This window comes from Talpa occidentalis, unplaced genomic scaffold (assembly GCF_014898055.3).
Source record: "Talpa occidentalis isolate TD23 unplaced genomic scaffold, MPIMG_talOcc4v2.1 talOcc4.2501, whole genome shotgun sequence".
Lineage (NCBI taxonomy): Eukaryota > Metazoa > Chordata > Mammalia > Eulipotyphla > Talpidae > Talpa > Talpa occidentalis.
This window is the reverse complement of record NW_023602632.1, coordinates 1106-11400: the sequence shown is the minus strand read 5'-3', so window position 1 is coordinate 11400 and position 10295 is coordinate 1106. Positions and strand designations below refer to the sequence as shown.

Here is a 10295-nt window from a genome sequence, read left to right as displayed (position 1 = left end):
AAGACAGTAAATACCTGAGGTTTTGTGGGCCATGTGGTGTGTTAGAATATTCGACTCTGGGATTGTAGTGTGGAAGCCACCACAGGCAGTACATAAGTGGGCATGGAATCCAATAACCTCGTACTTATTAAACCAGGTGGTGAGGCCCAGAGACCACAGTTAGCCAATCCCCACTCTAAACCCTTATGTTCAAACTACTTCAAGGACGAGCAGCACCAACATCACCTGGAAGTGTGTTAGAAATGGAAAATCTCAGGTTTCACCTCAGAACGACTGATACAGAACCTGTTTTTTAACAACATAACTGAGGTAATTCATAAGTACATTAAACCATAAGAAGCACTGTCCTAGAATTCAACCTTAAATCTTGGATTAATTTACTACTTAAATAATTTAAGATAAAATTTTTTTTTCCTCCAAAAGATCCCTAAGAGTAAAGTACAAATAAACTTTGGTGTAAGGGCATACTTACTTCAGACTTCACAGAGTAGGTTTCATTATCTGAATCCTTTTGCGCCTTCTGTAGCTTTTCCTCTTGTTGAGTTAACCAGAGTAAGGCTTCTTTTGTCTTTTCCTGTAACTGACACAGACAGACAGACAGACAGATACACACACACACCCCTTAAATCTCTATCGTAAATAGACTTGGTAATTTTTCTTTAGCAATAAAATTAACAACTTCAAACATCAGTGACATTATATAATGCAGTCCTTACACACCAATGACTCAATGTGCTAAAGAGAAATTTTGCTTGTTCACACAACACCTTAAGACTTAAAATGGATTGAAACTAGCATTTGAACATGATAATGTGCTAAAGAAACAGGCTGAGCAAGGCCTAATTTTCTGGCTTATGCATTTCCATTATTCTTCCATTTTAGAGAACTGAGTTCTAAATTACTTCTTAGTCGGCATTTCCAAATATTGCTTTCCAATAAATCCGTGTGGGTTGATTCAAGAGATGTTCACACCCACCAAATAAACTGTCATCAAAAATATATTGAACACTTTAAAGACCCTAAAAATAACATTACCAAAGGATTTGTTTGTGTTATCATATGAAACTGAAAAAGAATTATTTTTCTCTTAGCTTCTTGCATAAGTGGTAAGCTTGATTACATTTGGAAGCAAATTTCATTGCTGGGGAAATGAAGTAAAAGAAGCTACATCTTATGTCCATCCTTCAACCTTCAACCTTCATGTTTTCTTCTATTAAGCAAGAGTATTTTTTATATATTTTTACATCCAATTTCATAGACAGGTGATTTTTCAATTGTGCTTTTTACTATGAAAATTAATTAGAAAAGAGTAATTCCTTAGCAGGTCAGAAATAATTGAACTGACTCAGCTTGAGTGTCTCTTCTAGAGCCAGCAACAATCTGGCTTACTGCCTCAAACATAACAGTTGGAAAAACATGGGCCTTAATTTGTCAAATAAAATATGAAAATGTGATTGCATGCAAATATGTCTGAGAAAGTAGCTTAAATACATTTTAGAATACTATTAAAAGCCATTTTATTAGCATTCACTTATCTTCCTAGAAGCAGAATAAATGATTCTTTTCAGTTCAGTGATATATTTGAAAGTTCCACTAATAATACTTTGTGTAACTGATTCAAAGTCAAAGGAAAAAAATGAATAATCAAATGGTAATCTGATGGTCTTTCAAGAGTATCTCAACAAACAAGGATTAAGACTAGAGCACAAGGGACTATGGTGAAGGTTCACGGGTGAATTGGTGGCGGGAATTTTACGGGGACTACAACTGAAAGGAGAAAGCATACATTGTATAAAAATGAACAATGATGCAATACATACATACATTTATATATAAATCATTGAATAAAATTTACATGGTTGAATATTATGGTAGATGAATCATATCTCAATAAAGTTCCTAAAAAATAAAACAGACAAAAATTTGATGTCTCTAGAATTTTGTAAAAGCCTGCTAAATTTAATTTGTCCCATACAGTACCTATCTAAAAGTTGTAGATTATTCTTCTAAGTTTAATAAATTACCACTTTTAACTTTTTAAAAAAAAAAGAACAAGTACAGGGCCTCGCTGGTGGTGCAAGGAGTTGAGTGCAGTGCTGTGAAGCTGTTTGCAGCCTCTGCAGCGCAAGTTCCATCCCTGGCCAGAGAGCTACCCACATGGTGCTGCAGATCTCTCCTGACTCGCCCGCTGCTCCCTTCAATAGTGTACTTCGGTCTATTTGTCTGTTCTATTCCCTGCTCCATCTCTGGTGAATCCTCTCACCTCCCATAAATCTGGCCTGTACCCCAGTTCTTGTAATCATAAACAAATAAATCTTTAAAAAAAAACAAAGAACAAGTATAACTAAACCATAGTGAAAGAAACATTTTGCTTAAAGTGGAGAGTACAGAAAGGACAGAAATACAGTAAAATATTACAAGTAATGGAAATGTTTCAAATCATGATTGAGTATGATTTACATGATGTGTACATTTACCCAAACTCATAATACTGTTTATGTAAGTGCTGTATTCAAATTATTTATTTTAATTCAAATTATTTTTAATTAAGATTTCATTTAAAAAATTAACCATTAGTAGAACACAACAAAAAATGAACTGATTTGTAGTCATGAAGACATACCTGAGTGTTACCTCCAGTCTCAACTGCATCCTTTGAATACTGCAGAAACTGTGCCACATAGGTCATGATCGACTTTTCATCAGGATTAACAACGTCCACATCTGCAAGATATGCCACACTCTCAATCAGCTATAGACATGATTTACTGTAATTAATACTCAAAAACAGGCTATGCCATAGGACAGCCTTAAAAATGAACCAAAGTAGTTGACCAGCCATGCAATCCCTGATAACTTGCTCCAAGGCTAGAGAGTTCTTAAGAGCTTAAATCTAGAATCAGACAAAGCTGGTTGAATCCTGGCAATTACGCATGTACACCCTCAGTTTTCAAATAATAAAATGTCACTATGCATGCTGAATGTAGAAAGAAGAAAACAAAGTACTTCTTTCTAAAGACATGGTGCAGAAACTCCTCCAAGAGTATAGGAACATACAGCAATTGGAGTTCATTCCTGGAGCACTGGTCTCATCTCTGTGTAGCAAACATTTTCAAAAGTATATATTGCAATGAAAAATTGTCCAAGACAGCCAAAAGATTTTTTTTTCTTCATTCATGGAACAAAAAGATACAAAGATATATAAAGATATAGATTCTATGGACCAAGATTTATGTTGCATTAAAAGAGTTCGAAGTGAAATAAATTTGAAAAACGCTAAATTAAAAAAAGTGAAAATATTATAAGGTTTTTGAAGGGCAGAACTTCTCCAGGCAGATAATAAATTAAATAGAGCACAAAAATCACAAACCAGAGCTTGCAAGATACATACAAATGATCACATAATTTAGGAATCTCTCTTGGTATGCTGTTAAAACAACTAATGAAGATTACTGAAAAGAAAATCTTCTCTGTTAATTAAGATTCACTCAATACAACAAGCATTAATAGAGTGTCAACAAATGAGGGCTCAAGCAGGGGATACAAGGACATGTAAGGTCTCATACTTGCCCTTATGTTTCATTCCTTTTATCCATTCAACAATAGATTCTGGATACTTGACCAGATGCTAGCTGCCTTAAGACATTATCTGCCCCTCAATGAGCTTATAATTAGGAGAAAAACAAGCAACAAACAAATACAACATACAATGCATGCTTTAGTGAACATGTTAACTGGGCCAAATGAATGCCCTGTGTCAGCTCAGGAGCTAAATTTAAGCTATTTAAAACAAATTATGAAAAATAATTAAAAAGAATTATGGACAGTAATTATGGACAGTAAACACAGGAAGAAAGTGACTCTAATCTATATCTAAATAATAAATTTAGGTAGTAAGTCCGGAAAATACATCAATGAAAATCTGGGTGTGGAGTTTCAATAAAGGAAGAATCTTTAAGAAATATTCTGTTTTACTGAAAAAAGATAAACATTATGAGATACACAAATAAGATTGACAACTCCTTATTTCTTTTTAAAAACTTCTCATTGAGGGCCCCCTCGTGGCTCATCGTTTGAGCGCTGGGCTGCAAAGCTGCCCACAGCCTCTGCAGTGCCAGTTCCATCCCCGGCCACCTGTGAGGGTCCCACATGGTGAGCAGACCTCTTCTGCCGTGCCCGCTGCTCCCCTCAGCAGTGTATTTCATTGGTCTGCCTGTTCTGTTCCCCGCTCTGGCTCTGGTGAATTCTCTCACCCTCCCACGCTTCTGCCTGTACCCAATGCTTGTATAAATTAATTAATTAAAAAAAATTTCTCATTGAATGTAAAGCTATATATAATGACGAAATGTTTTAACAAAATTGTGTCAAAGATAATTCCCTTACTCAAATACGACCAAGGTGTTTGGTTTACATAAATAGCCACTATGCACTTTGAGCTAAATTTAAGCTATTTAAAACAAATTATGAAAAATAAATAAAAAGAATTATGGACAGTAATTTATACGGTAGAAATTTTATTTCATTATATTATCTATACCATTAGTTGCCTAGTTAGATTCATGCACTAAAATAGAGAAAATTTTTACAGTAATAATAAAGACCTGGAGAACCACAAAATGATAGAAATATTAAGAAAAAAAGATTAAACAGAAATAGAAAATAGAGCAGAGCATGGAGGGAAATAAAAACAAAAAGATAATAAAGCGATAAAAAGAAAAGACAAAGAAAGAAAAAAGGGGAGGGCAGGTAAAACAAGAAGATGGAGGGAGAGTTAACAAGAAGAATTAGTAACAAGCAACATGAAGCCAAACTAATGAAAATCCTGGTATCTAGAGCTATGGACTCTTAGGCTAAATGTGAACTGGGAAATATTCTCTAATTCATCTGTGATACCAGGAGCAATGAATAAACCTAACACTCAGGTCCTGGTTTCTCAATAAAAGAAATCAGGGCTTCTTGGAAAACTAAGATAGGAAAGAGACAAGATGAGCCTGGAGCACCTTGAAGAGCCCAAAAGCAGAGATGTGCTCAAAACACACGCGGAAACCCCAGAGTGAGGGGCTATGTCAAAGGAGCACAGAGGCCACGCAAAGAGCTCCCAGGGGCTGAAACTTTGTCAAAAAAATTTTTTTTGAGAAAACAAAGTGGGGAGGGAGCATAAAGGATTTGTGGGAGGGTGTGGTGTGGTAACAACACCTGAAGGGGGAGATCCTATACCTCTAAATCACAAACAATGTTGTAAACAACGCTACCTTGATAAAACAAGGTAAAAATAAAGTACTGAAAGTAAAAAATATATATTTAATTTGATCAATAAAATAAACTATGCAGCATTGGATTGCAAACCAAAATATAAGAAAAATGTTCATGAGCCCATACTATTATTAAGAAAATGGTTGGGTATATGAATGAAAGGGAGAAACAGACAAATCTGTTAAGAATTCCAAATATTTCTGTAAATGACTTGCCTTCAAGGAGGGTGACCAGAACTTGCCCAAGGGTGGCCTCTGGATAATGACTTTCCTCCAGAGAGTATAGTACAGAAAGAGAGGAATTAAAGAGTAACTTTACAGGGGAGAAACCTGACAAACACAACCTTAGCTGGATGATCAAGGTCAACATCAACAGCGATGTCATATTGACAATGTGTTCCCTTGATGTGATGTCATGAGAACGGCACTTCACCTCAGACTAACAGGAAAACAAACATTACCCCAATTCCAGTAAAGGAGCATCCTACAAAATACGTGACCAGTAATCCTCAAAATTGTCACAGTCATTCAAAACAAAATATCTGAGAAACTGTCATGAAGAGGAACCCAAGGAAACATGACAATAGCATGTAGTATTCTGAGTGGGCTCTGAAGGGAGGAGGGCATGGGGAAAAATGAAGGCACCATGACCAGAGTGTGACCTTCCAGAACAATATCAATATTGGTTCATTAATGGTAGCCAGTGTATGGGGAAACTGGTATGAAGTATATAAAAACTTATTGGACCACCCCATTTTTCCATAAGTCTAAAGCTAGTCTTATGCTAAAATGAAGAAGCCACTGGTAAAAGACCACAGTTATCATGTAGTATGATTCCATTTATACGAAATGCCCAGAATTGGCAAATACATAGCGACAGAAAGAGTGGTGGTTGCTGAGGGCTGGGTTGAGGGGGACAGAGGCACAGGAGCTTGTGAGAAACAGGGGAGGGACTGCTAATAGGATGATGGGTTTTTCTTGGAGTGATGAAAAAATTTTAAAATTGACTGTGATGACTGATGACGGTTACCAGAATTTGTGAATATACTAAGAAACATTGGGTAGTACACTTAAATGGAGTAAATTGTATGGTATGTGAACTACATGAAAACAAAATGCTTTAAAACCAAAAAGATTAGGGCCTCCCTGGTGGCTCAAGGGGTTAAGACGCAACCTATGAAGCTATCCGCAGCCACTGCAGCATGAGTTCGAACCCTGGCCAGGGAGCGGCCCACATGGTGCAGCAGACCTCTTCTGACTCGCGCTGCTCCCCTCAGCAGTCTATTTCAGTCAATCTGCCTATTCTGTTCCCCATTCTGTCTGTGGTGAATCCTCTCACCACCACCCCCACACCTCTGGCCTGTACCCCAGTTCTTGTATGTATAAATAAATAAATCCTTAGAAAATAAATAATAAAACCAAAAAGGTTAAATGTCAAAACCAGTCACTGGGCGGTATTCTGGAGCTGGCTGGTTTATACCAGCTTGAGAACTGATGGTTACATCTTCATCAATTTTGTAAGCCAGTTGATAAACACAGCCAGCATCAAAATCATATAAAAATACAATTAAATAAATTATATCAAAACTACACATAAATCGGGCCTCCCGGTGGTGCAGTGGTTGAGCGCTGGGTTGTGAAGCTGCCCGCAGCCTCTACAGCACCGGTTCGATCCCCGGCTGCTCCCCGGCCACCAGAGGAGGGTCCCATATGGCGTGCAGACCTCTCCTGCCGCCCACTGCTCCCCTCAGCAGTGTGCTTCGGTCCTTCTGCCTGCTCTGCTCCCCACTCTGGCTCTGGTGAATTCTCTCACCCTCCCGCGCTTCTGACTGTACCCAGTGCTTGTATAAATAAATAAATCTTTTAAAAAAAAAAAACTACACATAAATCAAAACTAAGGTAACAAATATTCAAAACTCATCACTTCCCAAGTCTTTTACTACAATGTATTATTACCTATGTTTTTCAGGTTATTTATGTCTATTACAGCTGTCTCAGAGAAATAATATATAAAGTGTGGTCACTGTACACCTTTCCCAGCTCTGTGCTCAGGGACTGCACTCTGGTAGCTTCACATCCATCATGAGGGTAGTACTGACACCACAAAAACATTAGCAAATGAGGATCTGAGTTGTTATTTTGTTGACTGCTAAGAAAGGGATGGAGAAATTATTAATAATGCAGGGTTAATCTTTTAAATGATATCCTGTCTATAGCTGTTAAACTGTGAATAGCACAAAAAATTAACAAAATATTCTTTCCATATTATTTAGCAAAAAAGTTATTCGTGTCATTGGAGAACAATAAAGTTCTGACATACCTCTTTGCTGTTCCATTTACTCATTAACCTAAAGGAAATTATTCACCAACATTCATGTCAGAACTTGTTCAGCAATTGTAATCATCAACTGGCTACAGATGGATATAAGTGTTTGGCAAAAATCAACAAAAGCATTTCTGGGCTTTATGGAATTTATAATAAATATATCATATTTATGATTTGTAAATCATCTGCTGCACATCCTCTATACTAGCAAATTTATAAGGAATAGTGCGTGTGCACACACATACACATACATTGTTTTGGAAACCCAGTCATTAAACATATACCTACACAACCTGGTTATAGAGCTGAGATTGGAATTTGTGTCTTTTGACTGGTTAGTGCACTATGACTCTCTCTAACCCCTTATGCCTCTTTTATCACCTTATTGGGCTCTTTTTAATATAAGCTTTGTTACATCATGAAACAATGCAATCAAAAATAAAGTGCTTTTGCAAAAGAACTCAATTGCTTTCACTTTAATTTTATGAAACTAAAATGATAACCTGATAATTACCTCTTTGAATATAACCAGTATTTGGGTGTTTGCTGTTGTTTTTAATCAAGGGAAAGCAGACCCAAATGTATAGGGAAAAAAAGAAAAATCTGTCTTAGTTCTCACAGAGGTTCAGCTTTAACTAGAGGGGGGTGGGAAAAGGGAGAGAGATAAACAGCTAAAATCTAGATTTTAGAGCAGAATTAAGGAGAACACAATAGAAGAAAATTAAGACAAAGGCTCAAATTATTCTCTACAACAGCATTGTTTGTTTTCAGCTGTGGCTGCATCCCTGAAATTTCTGAGGTTAACTAATTGGTAAGGATTGTTAATTTCATAAAATTTAATCAAGCGTTTAAGTTGAGCCCTCCAGAATGAAAAAATAATCCTGTTTGCTTATATATGGATACTATTTTGGAATCAACTTCACACTGGACAACATCGTTTTCTTGAAGAAAGAAAAAAAATGATGCTTGTTTACCTTCTGGTTCCAGCAATTTGGGGATTTTTAATTCTCGTTCTGCAATTCCGAAGGCCTCTTTCAGATTGTCTTTGTTGGATCGATGCTTTACACTTTTCATGTCAATTAGGTCTGGCCGCAAGGCATGAATGACAGCCAAAAAAGCCATCCCGTTTCTCCAGCTTGACTTAAAATCTGTCACATTGACAGACTCATCACTATCACAAAAGGACAAAAACATGATAAATATTATTACAAACAATATATTAGAGCACTTCCATCCACTACAGTCAATAGTAAAACAAGTTTCAACGAATAATGTAATATCATTATAGAAAGATGTTTTATCTTAATCTTAGGATCAAGTAAATTAAAATGCTAAGTGTATGAAGCTTAGGATCTCACAGAATATTGGCGCTCAAAGTGTGGCCACCCCACATCAGCAGATCAGTATCACCTGGACTACAGGTGCTAGAAATGCAAATTGTCAGGAACCCCGGAACCTATTAATCAATCTCTGGAGATGGAGCTGAAAAACAAAGCTCCAGATAATGATACTCAGGTTTAATGCTCATCAGTCCGTAATCTGTTGGTTCAAGATTAACTTTAGACCTCTACATAGAGTTATTCTCCTCTCTTATGGGAAACAATTTTATCATTAGAACAAATTAAATGATAACTATGCCAAATAAATGGCCAGTTGCTTACTGGACAGATAAATATTGTAACTCCTCTGCTTAAAACTGGTCATCACAAGTGAACAGAGGAACAAAATGTGGTGTTTTCATACAATGGAGTATTATTCTGTCCTAAAAAGGAAGGACATTTTGATATGTGCTACAACATGGATGAACTGAAGATATTGTGCTAAGTGAAATAAGCCATCCAAAAAATGACAAATATTGTATGATTCCACTCATTTGAGGTACCTAGTGTAGTCCAATTCATATACAAAGAAAGCAAACTGGTGGTTGCCAGGGGTTTGGGGAGCAATTAATGGGGTAGTTGCTTAACACAGATCCATACAGATCTGGATGTATATAGAGTTTCAGTTTTGCAAGATGAAATAAGTTCTGAAGATGAAAAATAGTGGTGGTTGCCCAGCAATGTGAATGTATTTAAACCACTGAACCACACATTTTAAATGATTAAATGGTAAATTTTATGTTATTATCTCTTAATCAGGAAAAAAAACTTTTTAAAAATCCACATCATGGATTGCCACTGTATTTAGAATAACTTTTGTCCCTGGCCCATAAGGACTTACACTCTTTGGCCCCTTTCGACCTGTTCCACCTGTCCCACCACACTGGTCTGGTTTCTGCTTCTCAACAGTCATACTCTTTTCAATGCCCTTTCTCACAAGCCCTTCATACACCTGAAGCCTTCTCCTCAGCCCTCGTCTCCTCCTCAGAAAGGCTCCAGTGCCCACCTACACAAGGGTGACACGCTCCCTCCCTCCCCTTGACACTATTGATCAAAAGTCCTTCCTAACTTTACTGCCAACTGTAATTATCATATTTATTTATCTGCTTCCTCTACTAGGGTATGAGCCCCATGAGAGCAAGGGCCTTGTTTTTTTTGTTCATTATAGTAGACTTTCCCACCCCACTACCCCAAAAGTGTCTGGCATATAAAGGTGCTTCATATATATAAATCTCAAATCACTCCATCAGTCACCATTCTGAATTTGACTAGGGATCAGTGAATATGCTGCAAAAGAATAGAAGTTTCTCATAACATGTAGGAAATATTCCAGAACAA

General features: G+C 36.8%; 1 protein-coding gene across 2 annotated transcripts; it reads right to left on the bottom strand.

The window, feature by feature from the left end:
- Positions 1-417: 417 nt before the first annotated feature.
- Positions 418-8745, bottom strand: LOC119253964 (calmin-like). Of its 2 annotated transcripts, none has more exons than XM_037521185.2 (3): positions 8553-8745; positions 2624-2724; positions 418-580 (listed from the first exon to the last, which is right to left on the bottom strand). In XM_037521185.2, exons 1-3 carry the CDS (start codon positions 8698-8700, stop codon positions 428-430), a joined length of 402 nt encoding a protein of 133 aa, XP_037377082.1. In that variant the 5' UTR covers positions 8701-8745; the 3' UTR covers positions 418-427. The 2 variants fall into 2 exon arrangements, with proteins under 2 accessions (XP_037377082.1, XP_037377083.1); XM_037521186.2 differs by having other exon boundaries at positions 418-574.
- Positions 8746-10295: the final 1550 nt, after the last annotated feature.

Bases quoted from the DNA above. Each gene is read 5' to 3' on its own strand.
- LOC119253964 (XM_037521185.2), bottom strand. From the start codon at position 8,700: ATGGCTTTTTTGGCTGTCATTCATGCCTTGCGGCCAGACCTAATTGAC. The intron at 2,725-8,552 runs GTAAACAAGCAT...CATATCTTGCAG, and splicing joins CAAATTGCTGGAACCAGAAG to ATGTGGACGTTGTTAATCCT. The intron at 581-2,623 runs GTATGTCTTCAT...TGTCTGTGTCAG, and splicing joins AGACTGGAGGTAACACTCAG to TTACAGGAAAAGACAAAAGA.